The following is a 24541-nucleotide window of genomic DNA, read 5'->3' on the forward strand; positions in this document are numbered from 1 at the left end:
GCTGAGCAAGTAGTCATGTGTTTGGAACTATAAAGTGAGAACACAATTTAGTCTTAAAAATACAATAAAGAAAAAAAATGCACACACAAAAAAGACCTTGAGGACATTATGCTAAGTAAAAGAAGACAGAGAAACACAAATAACATATGATGTCCACTTATATGTAGAGTCTTAAAAAAAAAATCAAAGCCCACAATACAGAGAACAGATTGATAGTTGCCAGGGGGAGGGCCAAACGGGTGAAAGGAGTAGAAATCCTGACTCTACCAGTTATATGACCTTGAGCAAATTACTCACCCCCGGTCAACTTACTTTCTGTTAAGTGGAATTTATGTTGTGTCTACCTTTTAGGGGCAGTGGTGAGGACTAAATAAATTGAAGGTGCTTATTAAGACAGCACCTGGCACGCAGCAAGCCTTCACTTTTCAGGGATGCAGTTATTTCCACAGAGATGGAAGGGATGATGGTGAAGAGAATATTCCCTGCGAGAGGTTAACATGTAAGTGCTTGTGTCGAGCTGGAAAGGTGCCAGTGGGAATACAGACGTTAAAAGCAAAGAATGGGAAGGTGAAGTAAGGAAGAATGTTCAACTGTTGGTCTCCGGACCCACCTGGGAGTGGATCAGACATAGCCTGCGCCCTGAGGCTCCTCGTACCTGCGCCACTGCGGCGGGTGCTCATGTCTGCCACATAGGTCCATTCATTGGTTGCTGGGTTGTACTGCTCCACGGTACTCAGGCACTGGCGGGAAGCCCCATCATAACCCCCGACAGCATACAGCTTCCCTGGAACAGACAAAGTGGTTGAGGGTGGTGGCAGGGACAGTGGCACAGAACTGCAGCTTGGCTGAAACTCCATCGTTAACCCACTGGGGCACCTTCATCGTCATGAAAGTTCAGGGCCCCTTTCCTCCAGAGGGACCACAAACCAGACTATGCATTCTTCACAATTCTGCCTTCTACTTCCTCTTAAGCCATGAGGCTCCTTAATGCAGTTCAGAGCATCTTTCTAAATAAGCACCCTAAATACCCAATGCAAAGCTATGGCCTGGCACCACTGTGGCTCAGCATATTCTTGCTAGCGAACTATATTAGATCTTCTCCAGAATAAGGCACCCAAGAAATAAAAAGCTAGTGGGGCCCAGCTACAGGCAGGCAGATTGACTTTTGGCTAATGGCTTACAACAGCAGACAAAACAAATATGAGAAGATATTCTTCAGTGAGAACCCAAACCGTGACTTTACCATACTTCGTGTGCTCCATCCACAATTCCAGCAAATGGAACATGTGGACGCAGCATGGTGTGTGCAATCTGGGCTGGGGTGGCTGGAATTCATCGATAGGCTCCTTTGTGATCTTCAAGCCATGCACAAGATCACTGAAACACCATTACGCATAAGTAAAAATACCATAAGTTGTTATCTAAAGGCATCATTTCTGCCTGGGGATGGACATATGAGGTTGGACGAGGGGCAGGAAATCAGCATTTCAGCTCCCCTAGAGCAGAGATTCAAACATGAAGGGTCTCTTCTTTCTCTTCCTCCCTCCCTCCCTTCTCTCTCTCTCTCTCTCTCTCTCTCTCTGTCTCTCCCCCCCGCCCCGTGTGTGTGTGTGTGTGTGTGTGTGTGTGGTAGGGGCAGTCCTACCTCACCTAGGCCTAGGCCTCAGACCTATGGGGAGTAATGGAGTTATAATAAGGATCTCAAACACTAACTGTAGACTAAATAAACACTGCCAAATGCAAATCCACTTAATAGAGTTACTAACCAAATGAGGTGCTTTTTTTTTTTTTGTCATTATGTGCTTTCCTGAGGGAGAAATACCAAAAATAAAACTACTATTTGGAAGTGTGCCATTTTTTTAAATTAGAAAGAAGCTCAAACTGCTGTCATATCAAATATAAAATTACTGGGGTGCCTGGTTGGCTCAGTCGGTTAAGCGTGTGACTTCAGCTCAGGTCATGATCTCACGGTTTGTGAGTTTGAGCCCCACATCGGGCTCTGCGCTAACAGCTCGGAGCCTGAAGCCTGCCTCGGATTCTGTGTCCCCCTCTCTCTCTGTTCCTCCACTGCTCACACTCTGTCTCTCTCTCAAAAATAAATAAACATTTACAAAAATGTTTTTAATTATTTATTCTTCTATCATTGAGGCTGGTTTTGTTTTCTGCCCCAGAGTCCTTTCCAGGGACCCTTCTAAGAAAAAAGGGACACGTCCTCCCCAGTTCTGCCCTTACGGTAAGCCAGAGCACAGATTCCTGACCCAACAACTCTTCCAGGGTCCAGACTGCTCCCATGACATAGGCTGGCCAAGATGCAACAACCTGCCCACCAGCTGCCCTCTGCTCGCCAAAACCTAAGTCATTCAGGTGTGGAGGAGATGCGGAGCTCCCGAGAACAACCCCAGTGTCATTCAGACCAGACAGCCATGACAGAGGACAGAGAGAGGGCAGGGAAGACTGTGACCATGTGGAGAGCCCTATCTCCAAGGCCACGGTGAAGCAGAGGCCCCTTAAAATCCTCCTGAAACATTCTCACCAAAGCTATGAGGAGGACACACTGCAGCCCCAAGGTGACCCACAGCCAAAGAGCTTCAAATTCAGAATGGACAAGATCAACAAATTCCCAGGCTGTCCCCTGTCTCAACAGGCACGCTACAAGACAGCACTTCCTCCACACACAGAACATGCTCACACAAGCCCTTGTCAAGGGGAGTATTTCAAATCACTACCACGAAGGCAACTTCTCTAACCTGCCATCAACCATCCTAACCTTGCATCAGCTGAAAAAATACCGACTCAAGGTTTCTCCTTGAGTCTATTAACAGGGACTTGCTATTTTTAACCCCTACACTATTGTTTAGTATTCCTGGCTGAGGAACAAGGGAGGAAATGGGAAGGTGGCTAGACAAAGCACTTATATTTGGCAGACAAATCAATTTCTGTTTCCACCAGGAGGATGAGATTGCAAGAAACAATTTATCTTGAGAGGAGGACAAAATCCTTGCACTCACCAAAATGACTTATTTAGTATGTTAGAATAATATACTTCTAAATGAAAATTTATGCAATACTGGTACAAACCAAGAAATGCAGTGAGAGAGAATATTTCTACTAATGTCTGTCTAATCACTGCACATTACACTCTCCCTAAAGCAAGTAAGTGTGTTCTTGTGGATGCATAGGAGATGGGGGGGGGGGGGCGGGGGCGGGGAGAGACAGAGACAGAGACAGAGAGAGAGGGAGAGAGAGAGAGAGAATGCCTGCGTACATGTCTAAATGCATATATTCCAGCTACATTCCCACTTCAGGAGAGATTAATGAATCAGTGTCATCCTATAAAGTATACCATTTTTTTTTCCAAATAATACTCTATGCTTTAATACAGTGAATTCACACATATTTATAAAATCCCTATCAGCGTTTGCTAATGGTCTGAAAGAGTGTAGCACAATGGAAAGAGCACGGAGTTAGGAGTCAGAAGACCCAGGCTCAAGGACCAGCTGTGCTATTTACTAACGTTGGGCATATCACTTGCCCCTCTGGCACTTCATTTCCCCATGTGGAGAATGGAGAAAATCTAAGCCCTGTCTATCTCCTCCAAAAGGATTTTGGGAACAAAATTTATATATAAAAGAGCCATTTATAAACCACAGAGCCCTAACTGGGCCCCGGATCTCACTACTCTCACCTGCCTCACGCCACACACCTTTCCTGACTTGAGCAGGACTCTGCCACCAACCTGTCCTGCAGTGACAGTAATCAGACCTGGGAAAACATGCCCACCTCACTCGAGGCTCTGTTAATGTGTTAATGTTCAACATATAAATAGGAGGACCAAACTAATTAAATAAAATGAACCCTCACCCCACCACATTATACTCCTACATTCTATGTTGACTCTAGATTCCTCAACCTATAACACAACTGTTGATAAGTAGCCAAAGCAACAGGCTGGTGTCTCCCCTTAGGCTCCACTTACTCCCCCCAGTACACCTGGCCACCTGCTAGCATGAGCCAATAGCTGCACCCATCTGCGCCTTAACTTTTTTCATCTGTTCCATCAGGATCCCTGAACCTGACTCAGAGCAGTGATGGGAGGAATAGAGCCAGGGTGCTGGGACAAGACCTGTGGGCTGGGGCAGGGACGGGCCGCCGCCCACTGGTATTCCTTACCCTCCACGACACCCACACCCACGCTGCTCCGCCGTGTGTTCATTGGGGCCACGAAGAACCACTCGTTGGTCTTGTAGCTATAGGCTTCCACCGATGCTAGGCCTGGGAGACCAGAGACTTGTAAGATTTTTACTCATGAGGAGAGGTGAGGACTCATCTGGTGTGAGGCTGGGGGAAGGGTCAGAAACCTGGGGATATGGCTGAGTACCACCTCTACCTTGCCATGCAGCCTGGGGCACCTCCCTGATGCATGTCCTCAGTGTGTCTACCTGAGAGGACCACAAAGGCCTGACTCACGGTGGGTCACAAGTGGACATGGGGATACAACAGAACTGCCCTGCAAATGTAAATCATTACATCTACTGAATGGAGTAAAAAACCTGAGGTTGCCTCACTTGAACATGTTCTTTTCTCTTTTCTTCCTCTACCTAAGAAGCTAGAAAGCTGAGAACTTAGCGTCCCACAACCATTAGGGGTGACTCAGTCAAGAAGGCCTAAGAAGAAGTCTGATGGGCATTTCTGAAATAGCCTTTGTTTTTCTACACCAACCTGCTTGATGCTACCTGGAACACAAATGTGCTGGCTGGAGCTGTCACAGCCATCTTATGATCAGGAGGGTACAGCCAAGAGATGTTTAAAGAACCTTGGCCCCAGTATTCTTGAGCAAGTAGATGAAGTTAGCAACTGCCAACTCCGGGACGTCTTCCTTCATGGGTAAAACAAGATCTCTCATTTGTTTAAGCCACAGTTTAGCGAGGTTTTTCTACTCACAGCCAAAAGCAATTTCTAGAAGAAACAATGCCCCACTCTCTTTTTTTGTCTTTATTCTCAGATCCTACCCACTAGAGGCAGCCTCTCAAGGGGCTATAGACCCTAAAATATTATGACAGAGGCAAAGAGAAGAATTGGAAAGGTTACCAATTGGTAAGGACACAAATGAAAATTCAGAGAAGTAAAAAATACTGTTTTTCACATCCCTGGGGGCATTTCAGTGTTAACAGAGTTACTGTCTATAGAGACATCCACCTGGAGGTACAGGAAAGGTGAGATAATCTCTCCAAGTTCATGTCTACTAGTAGTTTCTGATTTGAGCTCTGAAGCAACACAGAAGCCAGGAGCAATGGAACGCACCTGTGGTGGCACAGTCTGACAAAGCTTCGTGGGGCAGTAGAAAGGACAATGGATAAAGACTGCATGGCCTGAGCCAGGTCTCTTCCACGGCTTCCGTGTCCATCCAGAAGAGGGCTCTGACAGTCCTGAGATGCCCTCCAGCTGAGCATGCTCTCTTTCTAAGTCTCATCTTTTTACACAAATGGGTTCCCAAACAACAGAAAGGAGAAAAAGGCCTCATTTGAGTGCAGGAGCCTTCCTAGAATCCTGGAAATGATACCACCCATGTGGGCAGTTACATATTCCATGTGTAGAAAGGCCTGGCTCTGGCAAACAAGGTAGGAGATGAAGAAGGAGGAGTGTGCTGTTGAGGTAGCTGTGGATGGACAGAAGGCTGACCCAACAACTGGCTGAGCAAACCAGGGTTGCACTGAGGGCATGTCCCAGTCTAGGAGGAGTGGGGACCCATCCCGGACCTACCAGTGCTTCCATCAAAGCCCCCCACGGCATAGAGCAGGTCATTGAGCACGGCTGCACCCAGAGTGCTCCGGCGCTCCTGCATGCTGGCGATGGACGTCCACTGGTCCTTCACACCATCATACACATCCACCGTCCGCACGCGCAGTGAGCCGTTAAATCCACCCACAGCATACACATGACCAGCCATGAACACCACACCTGAGGCACAGGAAACCAAGGCATCGAGGTCATCTCAGGCGGCTGATCACTCGTGCTGATGAGTGACAGTGCGGGGGCCAGGCAGTCACATGAATAATTCTCCACAGAAAGTGATCTCCAACTTTACAGAATAGGAAGTCATTGAGGGACTCACTGGATTTCTATTCATATATGCTTTTCCAAGGGTGTTTGATTCAAGCAAATACTGGTACTAGCTTCAAGTCCCTAAGCACATAGCAACTACCCCAGAAGGGGTAGCCAGATATTGGGCAAGTGGGGAATGGAAAGGAAGAGAGTCTGTAATGCACACGTTTGTGGAAACAAGGAGCAATTCAGGATTGTCAGCAGTAAGCAGAGACAGACTGGGGAAAGGCAGGCTGCTTACCTGCTCTGCATCTCCTGGAGGGAAGCTCAGCTATCTGGTCCCACCGGTCCTCTTCAAAATCGTAGCATTCCACACTGCGGATCGCCTTGGGTGCCTGGCCACCAACCACAATCATGACCTCCAGAAAGACAAACAGACATTGGCTGGGTCTCCACAACATGTGGATTCATGAATGATCAATCCCTGGCACTTCCACATGCCAACTGCCCAGGGTTCACGAATGATCTGCCATGCCCGTTGATGACAGAGTTACATACATGAAGATGCTACCCAGAATCACCAACAGATAGACTTTCCTTGCACAGTCAGTCCTAACAAACAAAATTGTAAGGTCTACCCTTCCCAAAGACTTGTGCTCAGGGCTACGTTGGTGGTACATGTAGCCACTCAGGACATCTACAATCTCAATGCCCTCAAGGATTTGAGCCAGGGGACTCAATTCTTTTATCAAAACAAAATATTCCAAAATACATATATAAACTTGAATATATTTTTGGAATAGAGGGCAGAACTTGGATGCATGTTTAAGGTAAAATTACTTCAAAAATATTTCTGAATACACAGACTACAGGGGGGCACTTATTCATTGTAGTCTGGGACAAAACTGTGAAAGACTGCTTTGGGGTAGTTCCCAGAGAAATGTATTTAACTGATGATGTTCTGAAAAATCGTGCTAACAATACCATCTCCACAAGTAAGGTAGTAGCTACCACTGCTGGTCACTGTGTGAAATGCCTGGTCATTTACTCATCATGTTAACTCTGTGAGGTAGATGTTTTCCGTATTGACAAATAAGGAAATTAAAGCTCAGAGAACATAAACAAATTGCCCAAGGTCACACAGCTGCAAGTGGAAGAACAGAGACCGAAAACCAAGTCTACCTGATGGAGAGGTGAAGGCAGTCCCACCCCTCTCCTGCTCCAGACACAAGGTCCACGCAAAGACAGCTCACTACGTCTGCAGGTCACATTTCATTGGTGAGTCAGGAGATGAATTTTATGGATTGCAACCAACATACTTTTAATAGAGCAGCACAGAAAATATAGGAAGGGTGTTATTTCATGAAACAGTTGGTATGCTTATACACATGTGTATGTGTCTCCCGGATCACAATTTAAACAGATTTGTTAGTGTGGGGTATAGTCAGGAAAGAAAAAAAAAAAAGCCACTGCTTCAGCTATAGTATTAGAACTGGAGCATTTAATTGTGGTATCCCTATTGTGACTTTGGTCACATGTTAGTAATAACTAAAAAATAAAGTAGCAAAGTTAACAATCGTATATATGTTTTAATAAACTGGTACAAGTTCATGGTTGTCTCCATAACAACATCACTCTCACGGCTATTCTAAGAGGCCTTCTTACATGGCGTGGAAGGGGTGGGAGTCACAGACAGCCAATCAATAGGAATCACAGGACATTCTCATTACCTGTAGCTTGTATTATGTACTCCAGTGGTTCTCACACTTCAATCACCTTGAGGGTTGTTAAAACACAAAATGCTAGGCCCCCCTCCTCAACCCTGCCAGAATTGCTGATTCAGCAGGTCTGGAGTAGGACAGAGACTGTGCATAACAAGTTCCTGGTTGATGCTGGTGCTTCTGTTCCAAAGCATCTATCATACGAGGAGGCAGAACCAGCGCTGACTGCTATTGCTCATCAATCATTTATGTCCCAAGATTCCACATCCAGGCCACCCACTGCCCATGTGGGTGGTCACAGCTGTCTGTGGTCAAATGTGGGTAACCAATGTTCAAAAACTCAGAACTCAGTTCTGACTTCTGGAACATTCCAAAGGAACCCAAGACACCCAGTGCAAGATTAGAGTTGCTGCTACTGCTTCTGGAAATAAACATTCTACATTTGACTCTCCATGACACAGCTCAAAGGGTCCACCGCTCTGTATCAAGAGCAGCCCTCTTCAGAGAAAACCTGAATTTGACATTACTTCCCATCTGTAATTCTTTGCTTAGATAGGCATCCATGACAAGTTTAAGGGGCAGTTAAGGAACACAGCCTTTTGGCAAGCTTCAGACAATGTCCACCTTATTCCTCCAGGGCCCAGTGACTCGCCGTGCATTCTTAAACATGCCTAGGACATGTACCGTCCTTCCAGTTTTGAGTTGGTAAAGCTAAAATGAAGGCACAATACTGCAACGATTTTCCATGAAATCTGGTTCTGGGGACTGGGTGAGAATAAAACCAGGTTTTAATTTTCTTTTTACAGTGACCTCAGGCACTCAACGCCTTCCATTCCCTGTCCTTGAAACATTCTCCCCCATTCCTGATCCCTCTGCTCTAACACATGCTTATTTTTCAGGTCTCAGTTTACATGTCACCTCCTTCAAAAGGACCTCTCTGATCTCAAATCTGAGTTAATGTCCCTTCTCTGAGATCACACATGCCCTGTGTTCTCTCATTAAAACTGGCCCACACTGTGTTCTAAGCTCCTAGTGACCTCATCTCCCTGCCTGGATAGTGAGCCTTGGTGGGGAAAAAAATCTATCTGCCTCAGTCACCAAGATAACCTCAGGGCCTTCTGGTGTCAGGTAAGATATTTATTTGGGATAAGAAATGAATGAATGGCAAGGAGCATACGTAAGAAACCAAATTTTAAAAAAATACACGGTTAAATCAAAGAAAATACACAATCCAGAATGTCACTTGCTGGGGTTAATACATGTTGGCCACCAGATTACAATTTGAGAAGCAAAAATAAAGAGAGAAAGAGAGAGCTTTTTCCATCTTTTCACTCAACCACCAGAACAAAGACAGTTTATTCTTTGTACAAGTTATCAGGCTTTCTCTGTTTAAAAAAAAAAAAAAAAAAGGCAAAGCTTTCGAGGAACCTCACCATGCCCCAGAAACAATCTTAGACCAGGAGTAGGGAGGTACATTCATATTGGAGAAAAAACGAGCACTTGTCTCTTGAGAATTGTCGTAGTTACACAGAAGCATTACTATACAAACGCAAAAATTCCAATGCTAAGGTAAAACCTGAGTAGAAAAACAACAGGAATACAGGACAAGGTTTTCAAAACGAACTTCCCTTTGAGCTCATAAAGCCACCATTGAGGGACGACTGTGAACATTAAACCTCATACAATAATTTGGGAAGAGTAATTATGAGCTTGTGTGGAGCAGGACCACTGGTTTCTGAAAATGCAGAGACGGCTCAAGGCAGGAGGAGATGCACTTTCGGCTTCTTTCACAGGCCTAAGAAAGCCAATTTCTATGGCAGGCTTTGCAAGAGGCCACCATACAAGGAACACTATACTCGTTGTGTGATCATGCTGAGTAAAAGAAATAAATTTCCTATCTTGAATACTAATGGATGGTTGTTTCCATAGATACCTGATCCTAGCAACCAATTAGACAAAAATGAGTATTCCCCAAGTCTACATGCATTACATCTCTAAAATTATAAACCTCTAGCTACTTAGGAAGATCATAAGATGTCAGGGCATGAAGACATTTAAACGATTCTCTCCTACAAGCCCTTATTTTACATTTCCAGAAAAACTCAGCCCCACAATGCTCAACAAGCATATTTCTTTCTTTCTCCAACACCTCTAAGTCCAAAAGACTTGTAATGTCTATAATAGAAATTACTGAAGCAAATCGGCTTATTTAACAATTGCTATTTTTAACATGTATCTTTTAAGGTAACCCTGAGGAAGATCTACCAGGGATCATATGGGAATCACAATAAAGAACTCGTTCCAGGCTAACAATTATGCTAGACCAAATAAAATGTAATCATGTTGAAGGACAGCAGTGTACTCGGGAGTCTTGCAGGGCACTGCAGGGTCCTAACCCCAAGTCTCATCTGCCACCGTGTTGAAGGCTACAGAAGTTCTGGTGGATGGAGAGTTCTGGTTGACAGAATACAGGTAAGCCAGACTCAACCATGGACGGCATGGCTGTTGGATAACTCCCAAGGAAAACACTGTCATTGTGTAAAGTCCAAATGGCCATTTATTTTAGGGAGCTTAGTGAGACCATGGAAAGACTACCTGATGATTCCTTAGGAAGGAAAGTTCACTCCCAGCCTAGCAAGATGGTTTTTAAATAAATATATAAGACTATCTCCTCCCACGGAGGATTCTGACTCTAGCAGCATGACTGGAGCAGCGAAGGCATGTTAGTCACTCCTCACAGAGTATGACAACCACTCTGTGTGAGAACCAGGAGGTACCCAAGACTAGCCAGGGAGAGGTACAGCAGGTGAACAGAGCAGAGACTTCTGGCTCACTTGTGAGTCAGGATCCTAACCTCTAAGTCATCAGACTCTCCAGTAGGGTGATAGGAACAATGTGGGCTCCGTACACTGTTGTCATCAGGCAAGAGTGGAGTGTGTGTCCAAACTCTCTTCCATGACCGGTGAGCTGGGCAGAAGGCAGGCCCAGCCAGTCGGTCCCTCGGGCCAGGGCAGGAAGCGAGACTCTCTCTTACCCTGGTGCGTGGGGCCGCAGGGCTAACACCAATTCTTCCGAGGAGCATGTCGAGGTCGAGGCAGAAGACTTGTCCCCGCAGGTTCCTGAGCAACAGATGCTCTAGGCAAGGACCGACAGCCAAAGCGCAGAGACAATGGGAGTTGGAGAACCAGGAATGTGAGAGCAAGACCCAGGGAAGACAGGGGTGAGAATATGGACTTTGGAGTCAGGCACATCTGGACTCAAATAGCAGCCCAGTTACTAAATAGCTGTGTGACCGTGGGCAAGACATTTAACCTTGCCAAACCTCACTGCCATTACCTGTAACATCAACATAATAGGATGTTTCTCTCGTGGAGGCCAGGAGCCTTAAATGTCATAAAGCACTTAGCACACAGCTTGGTAAATCGTATATACTAAATGTTAGCTTCTAGTATTTGATCAACACCAACATCATTACTATTGTTTAAAACAGTTGTTAAAAAAAAGACTCCTAATAAATGGTAGAAAAGGACACTTACATGATCTGTAAAGAGAAGAGTGAACACCACTAATTCCAGGGTGATGATGGGACTTTTTGAGGGCCCTAGGGTGTTTTCTAGGTGTGGCCTGGGTCCATCTGAAGGATCAAGATGGAAAAGGAGCAGTGCCGATCCAGGAGCCTGGCCCAGGTGAGAAGTCATCCTACCCACCCTGCCAATAGCCTTTTCTCCAACACCATCTACTGGACAGCCCAACTAGGGAGGAAGCCGCCTACTTCTGGACCAAATGGCTTTTCAGTGTCATTTTAAAATTGCTGAATAGAGATGTCACTTGAACTGAAATGACAGTGCAGAGTGCCAGGCTCAGTACATCTCCAAAGGCTCATTTGCATCTTGCTGGGACCTCATTTCTCTGCTCCCATCTGTGGAACAGGGTAACGTAGGAGTGTTTTGAGCAACTGGGAGACAGCCTCTGGTTGTCCATGGCAACCCAACCTTGGGGAAGGACTGGGCGGTGCATGTGTGGGAGCCCAGATGATGCTATTAGCTGTTCCAGCTTGAATGTGTCAGTATGATTTGTGCATATGTGGCCCAGGAAAAAACACCCTCATTCGCCTCTACAGCTATCTCAAGGCAGAGCCCTATTTTTCAGGGAGGGAGCTTGACTGGCAAACAGGTTTGCTGTTGAGAACTGATGAAAACAGGGCAAATCTCTCTCTACCACTTTGTTTCTCAAAGACTGCTCTGTCAGGAAGCCTATCTGGACTGAATTCATGAAAGCCCAGACCAGCCTGCCCTTGCAATTCCTGCAGCTGTTCCTGTAGTCCAATTATCTCCTTATTTTTCTTCCTCCACTTATTTGGCCACTTACATATTTCTATCTTCTTTCCACACAGTACCCAGCAAAAATGCTTTTATGAAATATGGAAGCCATATAATAGAACAGTTAAAAGCACAGGGTCTAGTACCAATCATCCTGTGTTTGAATCTCAGGTCTACTATTTGCTAGCTGGGATTTAAAGGTGTGTAACAAATTATTTAATAGTCCTTCATTCAAGAGATGGTATTTGATTCCCCTTCCCTTGAGCATGGGCTGGACTTACTGACCTGCACCCAGCAGATAAAATACAGCCAAAGTGATGGGATATCATTTGGAGAACAGGTTATAAAAAGACTACAGTTTCTGTCTTGAGCATGTTCTCTCACTGTCTTGCTATAGAATCACTCACCCTGGGGGAAACTAGTTGCCATATCATGAGGACACTTGGGCAACTTAGGGAGAGGCTAAGAGGGTAAGGAAGCTTGTAGAAACTTGTAGAAGCTTCTTGCCTGATGAAAGAAACTCACCATGACAGTGAACTTAGAATCAGATCCCCCCACCCTGCAACCTTCCCCCTGCCAAATAAGCCTGGAGATGGCTGCAGCCCTAAGTGAGAGCTCAACTACAAATTTACAAGAGGCCCTGGGCCAGGATGACCCAGCAGAGACACTCTGGAACTCCTGCCCACGGAAACATTAAGATAATAAACCTTTATTGTGTTAAGCCACCAAGATTAGGTAATTTGGAACACAGAAATGGATAACTTAGTACATAATGAGTAGGTGACATAACCCAAAATCTCATTTCTCATGTGTAAAATGGGGATAATTAAGATGTAAATCCTAGGAGACAATAAAGGTACATCACTTAGCCCAGTGATTGGCACATTTTGAGTGCTCACATTAGGGAAGTTATCATTATCTCCTATTATCATCACTGTGGAGTTAGTATTGTACACTGGTCAAAAAGTACAGGTTTTGAGTTGGCCAGACCCAGATCCAAACCTTCATGCTGCCACTTGGCTGTGAAACCCTGGGGTCATTCAATCTCACTGAATCTCCAACATGGAGTCTTCTCCAACATTAGAACTTCCAGGGTTGTTATGAGGATAATATAATGTACATAAAGTGCTTTACCTGAAACATAAGGAAAGTGTATTTATACAATCATTCTTGTGTCATCATGAATGCCTTTGGTGATAAGGACAATGATCCAGGGAAGGACAAAACACATCGGAGGCTGGGGGCCAGTCCTCTCCTGCAGTTATTTAAACCAATTTCTGGATGTTCCCTCTCACAGACGATATCCATTTGACTTGGGGTCAGCTCAGGGATCAGCTCCTGAAGAAAGTTTTCCCTAATCCCTCACCCCTCTCCATGCTCCCAGACTGTCCTACCCATACCTCCAGTGTGGCACTTACATGGTCCATTGTAATTGTCCTTTTACATCTGTCTCCTTCCCCTGAATATGGAGCACTATGAGTAAGGGACCAATTCATCTGAGGCTTTGTGGCTCTAGCACCAAGCCCTGTGCCTGGCAGTTAGTGACTTCTCAATGCAAGTGTGTTGAATGAGTGAATTAATAAATTAATGAGTTAATGCATGCACGATGGTTTATTAGTTTATTACTGGTGCTATTTTTTATCTCAATACTTCAAAACCTATCTAAACCCCCAAAACAACAAACAGATTCATTCAATACCGGACCTGTGGGCTGAACCATATGTCCTAGAGTCAATCTCATTAGTGATCAAAGGAGAATATGAAGCAGGAGATAAATCCTCACTGCATTCATGCAAAAACACATGTATGGATGTGGACAGTATTGGAAAACAACTAGGGTTGATAGAAATGGTCAATACTAAATCTCCATGAGGTTATTTCTTTAAAAAATATACCTCCTTCAGGGTGCCTGTCTGGCTTAATCAGTAGAGTGTGCAACTCTTGATCTCAGGGTTGTAAGTTCGAGCCCCAAGCTGGGTGTAGGGATTACTCTAAAATAAAACCTGGGACACTGGGGTGGCTCAATCAGTTAAGCATCTGACTCTTTTTTTTTTAATGTTTATTTATTTTTTAGAGAGAGAGAAAGACCATGTGAGCAGAGGAGGAACAGAAAGAGAGAGAGAGACACAGAATCCTAAGCTGTCAGCAGAGAGCCTGATGCGGGGCTCGAACTCATGGACTGAGAGATCATGACCTCAGCCAAGGTCAGACACTTAACCAACTGAGCCATCCAGACATCCCATGCATTCTGACTCTTGATACTGGCTTAGGTCGTGATTTCATGGTCATGGGATTGGGCCCCACACTGGGCTCTGACTGAGTGTGGAGCCTACTTGGGATTCTCCCTCTCTGTCTCTCTTTGCCCCTTCCCCACTCACATGCACTTACTTTTCTGCTCTCTCTCTCTCTCTCTCTCTCTCAAAATAAATAAACTTCAAAAAATTAAAAATACAATCTTTTATATATATGTATATATACACATACACATACACACATATGTATCTTTCATTCATGAAACGTTTTACTATTGTCCACCCTTTGTTAGACTCCAGGCTATGTGCCAAGAACAGAGATAAATAACACATGCTAGCATGGTACCTATAATTTCATGAAGGAGTAACACTCTTAAAGAGAACCCTGAATACCTCCCTAAAGTGTGAACCCAGGGAACATGGTTATCTTCTGGAATTACTGCCCCTGTTTTTCAGAAGCCAATGAAGGACCTTTCCTCCATTAAATAACCTTTCTCATCAATTGTATTTGTATATAGTAGCAATAAACTGTTAGAAATTAGACTTAAAAAACATTTATAAGAGCATCAAAAACTATGAAATATCTAGGAATAAATCTGACAAAAGATCTGTAAGAATCATACATTGAGAAATACAAAATGTTGCTAAAAGAAATTAAAGAAGACAAAAGTAGGGGCACTTGGATGGCTCAGGAGGTTGGGCGTCCAACTTCAGCTTGGGTCATGATCTTGCAGTTTGTGGGTTCCAGCCCCATGTCGGGCTCTATGCTAACAGCTCAGAGCCTGAAGCCTGCTTCAGATTCTGTGTCTCCCCCTCTCTCTGCCCCTCCCATGCTCATGTTCTGTCTCTCTCTGTCTCTCAAAAATAAATAAATAAATGTTAAAAAAAATTTTTTTTAAGAAGACAAAAATAAGTGGAGATATATAATGTGTTCATGGGTCAGAAGATTTAGTACAGTAGTCTTCTCCCACCATCTACAGTTTTGTTTTCTGCAGTTTCAGTTACCCACGATCAACCTTGGTCCAGAAGCAGATGATCCTCCTTCAGATGTATAGTCAGAAGGTCAATAGTAGCCTACATCACTCCCCTCCCTTCATCTCATCTTGTAGGCATTTTATCATCCCTCATCATCACAAGAGGAAGGGTGAGTCAGTACATTAAGATATTTTGAGAGACAAAGAAACCACATTTATATAACTTTTATTACAGGATATTGTTACCATTTTTCTATTTTACCACTAGTTATTGCTGTTAACCTCTTACTGTGCCTAATTTATAAATTAAACTTTATTGTAAGTGTGTATCTATAGGAAGAAAATAATATATATAGGGTTCGGTATAATCTGATCTGCAGATTCAGCCATGCATGGAGGGACTTGGAATGTATCCCCCAGGGATAAGGGAGAACTACTTTATTGTTAATATGTGAATTCCCCGTAATTGATTCTAAAAATTCAGCACAATCTTTATCAAAGTCTTTTTTGTAGAAACAGTCAAGCTGATTCTAAATGATAAATGAACATGCAAAGGACCTAGAATAGACAACACAACTTTGAAAAACAAAACTGGAGGACTCACACTACCTGATTTCAAGACTTACTACTAAGTTAGTGGTCAAGGCAACATGGTATCGGTGTAAAAACAGATAAACAGATAACAGGAACAGAATAGGGTCCAGATATACACCAACACACAAATAGCCAATTATTTACAACAGAGATGTCAAACCTACTCAATGGATAAAAGAGAATATTTCCAATAAATGCTGTGGACATTCATGCACAAATAAATGAACCTTGACCCTTATCTCACACACCATATTAAAAAGCAATCTCAAAATAGATCATAGACCCAAATGTAAAACCTAAAACATTAAAATTTCTAGGAAAAAAATCATAGGAGAAAATCTTTGTGATCACAGATTATGCAAAGATTTTTTTTTTAGATAAAACACACAATACATGAATCTTAACAGAAAAAAATTTAACAAAATTTAAAACTTCTACTCTCCCAAAGATACTGCTAAGAAAATAAAAAAGACAAAGCACAGTTTGGGAGAAAATACTTGCAAAATACAGATTTGATAAAAGACATATCCACAATATATACAGGATTCTTACAACTCAATAAGAATAAAATAACCCAATTCTTTTAAAGGGGAAAAAATTTGAATAGACTTCACCAGTGAAGATATATAGACGGCAAATAAACACATGAAAAGATGCTCAACATCAGTAGTCCTTAGAGAAATTGAAATTAAAAACACACATACCTACTACAGTGGCTAAAATGGTTTAAAACAGATAATAAGTAGCGTTAAGTACTGTGGAGTAACTGGAACTCTCGTACCTTGCAGATGGGAATGCATAATGGTACAGCTTGAAAAACAGTTGTCTCAAATGTCTTGAGAAACAGTTTCTTGTAAATTTAAATATAAGCAATTTCTTATCAATTTAAACATATACTTACCAGCAATCCTATTCCTAGGTATTTACCCAAGAGAAATTAAAATGTAAGTCCAAACAAGGATCTATAAGTGAATGTTCAAATAGCTTTATTTGTAAAAGCCAAAGTAGACATCCAAATGTCCATCAAATGGTGAATGGATAAACAAATTATAGGACGCCCATGTGATAGAATATTACTCAGCAATAAAAAGGAACAAACTCTTTACACATGCGACAATGTGGATAAATCTTAAAAGCATTATGCTAAGATAAAGAAGGAAAGCTCAAAAGGCTACATATGTCATGATGTCATTTATATAACATTCTAGAGAAGACAAAGCTAGAGGGACAGAAATCACATCATTAGTTGCCAAGGCCTGGGCGGCGGGGGGGGGGGGGGGGGGGGCGGGTACAAGAAGGGACTTGACTAGAGAGCAGCACAAAGAAACTTTGTGGAGTGCTTAAAATATTCCATATTTTGATTAGGATGTTAGTGAATGACTACATGCATTTCTCGAAATTCATCAAATTGTCTCCCTAGTGAATTTTATTGTGTATAATTTGTAATGCCTCTGTAAAACTGAATTTAAAAGAAAACAATCTGGGATGTTGATGATGGGGGAAACTATGCATGTGTAGGGGCAGAAGGTATATGGAAAATTGCTGTACCTTACCCTCAATTTTGTTGTGAACCTAAAATAGCTCTAAAAATATAAAGTCTTAATTTGAAAATAAAAAGTAGTAAATGTACTGGAAATGCATCTCTTAATAAGATGAGCGGGATGGTATAAGACTTTAACTTACTTTTACTTTGTCACCAAAAGCTGAAAACCTGTCTCTGGGAGGCAATCTAGTATAAAAGAACAAACATAGACTTTGGAGTGGAAAAGACCTTGGTTCAAACCCCAGCTCTGCACTTACTAGCTGTGTAACTGGGCAAGTTACTTAACCTCTCTGAGTAAACTCAGTAAAGGAGGGATATCAATAGTGCAGCCCTAATATTGTGATGATTTAATGAGATAATTACCTCTGATAATCCTCAAAGTGATAGTTTCCCTCAGCATACCCCACTCCTCAAACCTACAGTGGGGTTCCCCTCACTAATTTAAGTGTCCAAACAATGGTGACAGAGTAGAGTTTGAGAAGCAGGTTGGACAATGTAACCTTAAATCATTCAAGGATTAAAGTTAGGGGAACAATGAAGCTAAGAGCAGCAATGTCTTTTTTAAAATTTCTTCAACAGATTCACAATAAGTCTTGATTCTAGCTCCCCACAGAACTCTATGTGCTCAAGAATCTAAACATTTTCATTCTGAAAATAGTGTTTCCTAAGGAGTAGAGAGGACAGTGGGACAACCGTGTCTCATTAAAGAGGGGTGGACTGTTACCAATTACAGATTCGTTATGTCAAAAGGGAGGGGTGGTCTCAGCAGGCGGAGTTTGGACTCAGACACAAACTTGGCTTTGATTTTTAAAACTGTCTTCTTGTGGGTGTGTGTGGTAAGAACTCGATGTGGAGTCTAGAAAAGGAAAGGTAACTACGTATGGTTTCCACACAAAGAAACTGGGCCAGTTCTGCACGATTGCCTTAGTTCCAGAGCACACTCCCCAGCAAAAGATGTTGGTAACTTGTTAACATATAGGATAAGAACCTCCTTTTCCAAGGAGAAAAGCCACAAAGACATGCAACAATGCCAGCTGGGAACACAGGATGCAGAAAGCCTCCTCCATGTAAAACAACAGTCCATCTTAGAATCAATAATCTCAAGACCTCAATAGACAAGCTTATGTAAATTTAGATCATAATGAAGGTGGTATTCAGATTGATGGGGGGAAAGGGGGATTATTCAATAAAACAACTTTGGCGCAACTGGCTCATCATTTGCAATAGGAATAAAGCTGGATTCCTACCCTCTCTCCTTATACTAAAATAAATTCTAAGTGCATCAAATGTAAAACAGAAATCGTTAAAGTACTTGAGAAAACATGGGAGTCTTTTTTTCTTTAATCTGAGAGTATAGAAAACATTTCTAAGCAGGATGTAAAACCTAAGCTATAAAGCAAAAGACATATCAATTTAACTACTTAAAACTGTTTTTGGGGATTCAAAAAAATGCTATAATTAAGTTTAAAGGCAAACTGCAAACTAAGAAAAAAATATGTGAAATACACATGAAAGCCTAATCCCTTTAAATTAAAAACAGCCCTAAAAAACCATTAATAGGAACCCTTGGGTGGCTCATTCAGTTAAGTGTCTGACTCTTGGTTTTGGTTCAGGTCATGATTTCATGGTTCCTGAGATCAAGCCCCATGCTGGGCTCTGTGCTGATAGCACAGGGCCTGCTTGGGACTCTCTCTCTCTCTCTCTCTCTCTCTCTCTCTCTGCCCCTCCTCTGCTCATTGCACTCTCTGTCTCCCTTTCAAAATAAATTAACATTAAAAAAAAAACACCATTAATTAAAAACATACAGTCCAATAGAAAAATGGGCAAAGTACATGAACAGAAAATTCCCCTAAAAAAGAAATACAAGGGGCGCCTGGGTGGCTCAGTCGGTTAAGCGGCCGACTTCAGCTCGGGTCATGATCTCACGGTCCGTGAGTTCGAGCCCCGCGTCGGGCTCTGTGCTGACAGCTCAGAGCCTGGAGCCTGTTTCAGATTCTGTGTCTCCCTCTCTCTGGCCCTCCCCCGTTCATCTCTGTCTCTCTCTGTCTCAAAAATAAATAAACGTTAAAAAAAAAAAATTAAAAAAAAAAGAAATACAAAAGCCATAATCGTATGAAACCAACATTAGAGTCTCACTTACAAGAAATGCAAACTAAAACAAGAGGTCATAAATTACATAGAAATGTTTGTAATATAAAAAAAAATGGAGATGATAAAAAGGTCCATCAATAGAGGACAGTTAAATAAGTAATGGTACATAAACATAATTAAATTCCATGTACCTATTATAATTTAATGCTGGTTTCACCTATACTGATAATGATGAAAGTAGTCTGTTGAGTAGGAGATAAAAATGATATTCAATCTGTGGAACAAGATTCCATTTATCTGAAAGTATACATTTTTGATCTATTTGTGACTAGGTGCACAGAGATATGTCTGGGAGAAAATTCACCAAGGTAACAGCAGTGATTGCCCCTGAGTGGAGGAATTTCAGGTGATTTTTACTTTATTTCAAAAATATAGTAGCCTTTTAACAGTCTGCAATGACCATATATTTCTATAATTGAAGAAAGCAAAGTTATTTTCATTTTGAAAAATATGAAGTCATTTCAGTGCAATATTTCAATAAAATAAAACCAAAGCATCAACACGCAGGAAGACAAATGGCCAGCCAGACCAAGGCCCTTGCCTGGTGGCTGCACCTTCTAACATGTGCTGGGCGATAGGAAGCTGACAAGTAGGTACATACACTCAGGTTTACAAAGATGAAGCCAGCTGCAGGATGGTGTGGGTTCACAGAACAGGTTTGGAGGGTGAGAAAGACACCATTCAAACACTGGCTCTACTACACTGGCTGTGTTGACCTTGGGCAAGTCACTTAATCTCTCTGACCTTCCGTTTCCTCTGTGTATAGCTAGGATACCTGCCTCTACCGTACAGGGCTATTGAGGGGATTAAGAAAGCTCTACTGTGATACCTTTCAGCTTACTGTTTGCCCCTGAAGCAGCACTCAGCAAATGCCAGTGACTCGTATTATTATCTGGGAGATTTATAACCTTCATCCACACTGCACCAACTAAACTCTCCATCACCCAGGGTCACAACACAGAGTGGAGAGGAAGCACAGACCCTGGAGAATCTCAACATCTGGTCTTGGACAACATGCTTCTCCAGCACTCTGAAACCCTTCCTGGAAGCAGCAGACAAGGAGTACGGCAGCCAGACAGAAAGAGGAGGAGGAGGAGGACAAAGCAAAGGCCTACACAATGCCCTGGGGCTGCCGGCTGTGTGGTAGCTGAGTCAACACAACTCACTCCTCTCTGCTCACCTTTCCTCCTGGGTTGGCTGGGACCTTTCCTGAGACGTCAGCGTTTTAGGATCCTAGATGGCCTACTGGAAGGCCAACCTGGAATGGACTTTAGACACCAGCCAGTGCAGGACCTTTCATTCTGTAGATGAAAGACCTGAGGACCAGAGAGAGGCAGGGCCTTGCAAGGAACCAAAGCAGCCAATACCCGGTCTGGCAGCCCTAACTGTTCTGTAGGGCTCTGTGGTGAGAGAAAAGAGCCAGACTAGGACCATTCAAATTCAAATAATGGCCTAGAAATCACTAAGTCAAGAAATACAAAGCCATTCCTCTGCTTCCAACACAAATAGAACCCAGACCAAATAAGGAGAGGAGACGAAGGAGTTATTCTCAAAACTCTCTGGTGCCTCTGGAGGTTACCTTGAAATTCTTAGGACAGGAAGACCCTGCAAGAGAGAGGTACCAGCAGATTCAAAATGAACCAGCAGACTCCATCTCTTAGCTGGTAAATGCAACCAAGAAGCAAGGCAGCCACAGGTGAGGAAAGACTTGGAGCCAGCAATGGAAGGCCACTTTCCCAGAACACAGCCCTGACAGCTGGCACTGACTGGGCTGGGGCTTACCTTGGGCAGGCTGACTGGAGTCCTGGGCTTGGTCCTTGGGTTCTTAATCAAGAGCCTCTGATCCAGAGGGAGCAGGTGGTATTTCATGGCCTCGATGAGGAAGTCCTTACAGGTGTTGTTATTCTTTATCAAAGCTTCTTCTTCAACCGTCTGGAGGTAATAACCCACAGGTGATCCAAGAGCAGACTTCAGCTGCATTTCCCACACTGTCTCCTGAGTCATTCTTGTATTCCCACACTCTTTTATTCACCCACCACATCATCTCAGACCCCAAGAGAAAGACCACATACTTACAACTTAGTGCCCACCTCCTGCATTTCAAGAACACAGTGGGGTGAAGTTATTAAGTTCTGGCATCAAACAGAAAGACATAAAACCTCAGCGGTTGTATTTGCTATGTTAGTTTGCAGGCTTAAATGGAATTATGCAAAACAAAGATAATTAGCTGTGCTGAAGGCTTCATCCCACATTCCTCCTAATATGAATGCTTTATAATGTTTAGGGCAAATGGTCAGACATTTGAGAGGAGAGAGAGGGAAAAAGGAAGAGAGCAGAATCCATTGGTCAACGTTTGGCAGCATGGAGTATGACAAAGTGACAGTCAAGAAAAACTCCTATTCATTTTCTTACAGTGAAAGCTGCAGGGACAAAACTGGCCAATGAGGTGCTCTATAAAGAATGGTGATATTAGAGGACAAAGAATGTCCTGCACCAAAGTCCCACCTACAGACCTCATCTTGGACCCTATCCAAGCTGGAACTATGGCTTCTTCACATACTCCAAAGCGATGTCCCAAAGCAGATGCTCACCAAGTATAAGCCTAAATATTTCGTGAGCAACACCAAGGGTGAAACCATGCAAGTGCTCAACTCTCAAATCTCTGTCCTGTGGCCTGGGTCAATTGCTATGTGGCTTATCTGTAAGGGGTAATATGGTCTTCAGAGGCCACTTCATGTTTTCTTTGCTGGAGTATTTAGGTGCTATCAGGAGAGATCAATTCGATTCAATAGCTAACGATGATGGAACGTCTCATTGTTGGACAGCCCAGTGCTGGACTCCAGGAAGAAAAAGATGAACAAGAAATGGGTTCTGACCCTGAGGCACTCAAGTCCAGTCAAAGAAAGAGAATGGCCTCCCCATCTCAATTATCTCAGCCCTCAAGCTGGTCATGCACAAGGGCTGACTGAGTCTCACCTGTAGCTATCAATGGAAATGTGGCCAGGCCATCACCTAATGGGTAGCATTGGAGCTGGCAGGAAAAGAAGGACTGGTATGACAGGGCCTCTCTCACCAATGGGCACCTCCTTCCCCAGAAGTGATCCCCAGGAACACTCCATTTTGGGGGAAGGTTTCCCTAATCCCCCCCACCCACACTAAAGGACTGACCCAAGTTGGGACAAGTCATAAGCTTTTAGGGTCGGTTAAAAAAATTAAAAAGGAAGAGAGAAGATCTCTTACAAATCTCAGATGGAAGGTGAAATGCATAAACAGCTACTTCTCCCAAAGGTGCATTCAGCTTGAATGAGAAGTTCTCCCAGAGATTTAATGTTTCACCATACAGAGTTTCAATTTGGGGTGAGATGAAAATTTTAAGGATGGGTATGTGATGGTTGTACAGCATGGTGAATACAATTAACACACTGAAGTGTACACTTAAAACTGGTCAAAATGATGAATTTTATGTTATATATATATGTATATATATATATATACATATACACACACACACACACACACACACACACACATATATATAATCACAACTAAAAAGTTTTAACATATAACATTACACTCTACAAGATTTCAAAGTATTTAATAAAGACTAATAAATGTTAGCTATCAAAAACAAACCAACAAAACCACCTTCCCCAGAAGTCACTGTTGGTGCAGGTCTGCCCAAGACTTTCCTGCGTCCTCCCCCACCAAGATCAGCCAACCCCAGAGGGTTATACTATTTCAAAGTTTCAAGGTCAACTGAGGTTTACTGAGACAACCTCTTCCAGAGGTTTTCTAAAGACAGTCCTTTAAAAGCAGCAGGGGAATTCTCATACAACAGTGCTCATGCCCATTGCCTCTGACCCCCTTCCTCTCCAGATCTAATCCCTACTTTGCCATAATGACCCAAGAACTATTTTCTAACATCTTTAAGTTTGAGTTGTGGACACCTGATTGAGGGTGTGACTAGGGGTCTCAAAGGCCTCTTTAATTTTCCCTGGAACCCAGGTCCACAGATAGCCCTTCTTGTGGAAGTGAGCCTGTGCTGGAGGCCAGATGTCCATGTCTACCTTTGGTCAGTTTCCCACAGGATAGTAGGAGGTTGGATTCTGAGACTGGGATCTCAGGCCCCTTCAGTCCCTCTGTTTAGGGGAACCTTTTCTTCAAGAAGGATATGCTGCCACCAGGGGGCAGTAGTACCATCCAAAGTATAAATTGCAGGGCACACATAAGGGCTGGCAAGTATATGCCTCAGCACCTGAGAAGGACTGAGGTTCAGAGATTCACAGAACATTTCACTGACCCCTTCGACCTGTGGTCAACAGCTGAGGACTTTACAAGGGCTTTTGAGGATAGAAACTTCTCCCGCTATTCCCAAGAGCATCCATGACCGTCCAAACAGCTGTAGTACCAGCTAGCATTCGCTCACATAGAGATGCAGCCTTTATATGGATTATCTCATTATACCCCCAAACAATCCTATAAGGACAGGTGCTATTTTTATCAGATGAGAAGACTGAGGTTTAGAAAGGTTGAGTACTGGGGCACCTGGGTGGCTCAAGTCGGGTAAGCGTCTGACTCCTGGTTTCAGCTCAGGTCATGAACTCATGGTTTTGTGAGTTGGAGTCCTGCGTGGGGCTCTGTGCTGGCTCAGTAAGTTAAGCATCTGACTCTTGGTCTCAACTGAGGTCATGATCTCACAGTTCCTAAGTTCGAGTGCAGCACTGGGCTCTGGGCTGATGATGCAGAGCCAGCTTTGGATTCTGTCTCTCCTTCTTTCTGCCCCTCCCTTACTTGTGCTCTCTCAAAAAATAGATAACTAAACTTAAAGAAAAAAAAGGTTGAGTACTTGCCTAGTGTTAGATGGCTGGGAAGTGACAGAGCTAGGCTGCTGGGATGCTGAGCCTCCTCTCTTATCATTGCTTCATACCTTCCATTCCCTCCAGAA

At 43.3% G+C, this 24541-nt stretch overlaps 1 protein-coding gene across 15 annotated transcripts in view; it reads right to left on the reverse strand.

The window, feature by feature from the left end:
• The window catches only part of KLHL3 (kelch like family member 3), a 283806-nt gene that overhangs the window by 10343 nt on the left and 248922 nt on the right, over nucleotides 1-24541 (reverse strand). For all 15 annotated transcript variants that reach the window (XM_047851129.1, XM_047851125.1, XM_047851128.1 and 12 more), the window contains 5 exons: nucleotides 21379-21528; nucleotides 6344-6461; nucleotides 5761-5958; nucleotides 4171-4272; nucleotides 656-784 (listed from right to left, as the gene is read on the reverse strand). In XM_047851129.1, coding sequence (XP_047707085.1) covers nucleotides 656-784; nucleotides 4171-4272; nucleotides 5761-5958; nucleotides 6344-6461; nucleotides 21379-21528 — 697 coding nt within the window. The remainder of the gene's footprint in view (nucleotides 1-655; nucleotides 785-4170; nucleotides 4273-5760; nucleotides 5959-6343; nucleotides 6462-21378; nucleotides 21529-24541) is intronic.

Source organism: Prionailurus viverrinus, chromosome A1, assembly GCF_022837055.1.
Source record: "Prionailurus viverrinus isolate Anna chromosome A1, UM_Priviv_1.0, whole genome shotgun sequence".
Taxonomy (NCBI): Eukaryota; Metazoa; Chordata; class Mammalia; order Carnivora; family Felidae; genus Prionailurus; species Prionailurus viverrinus.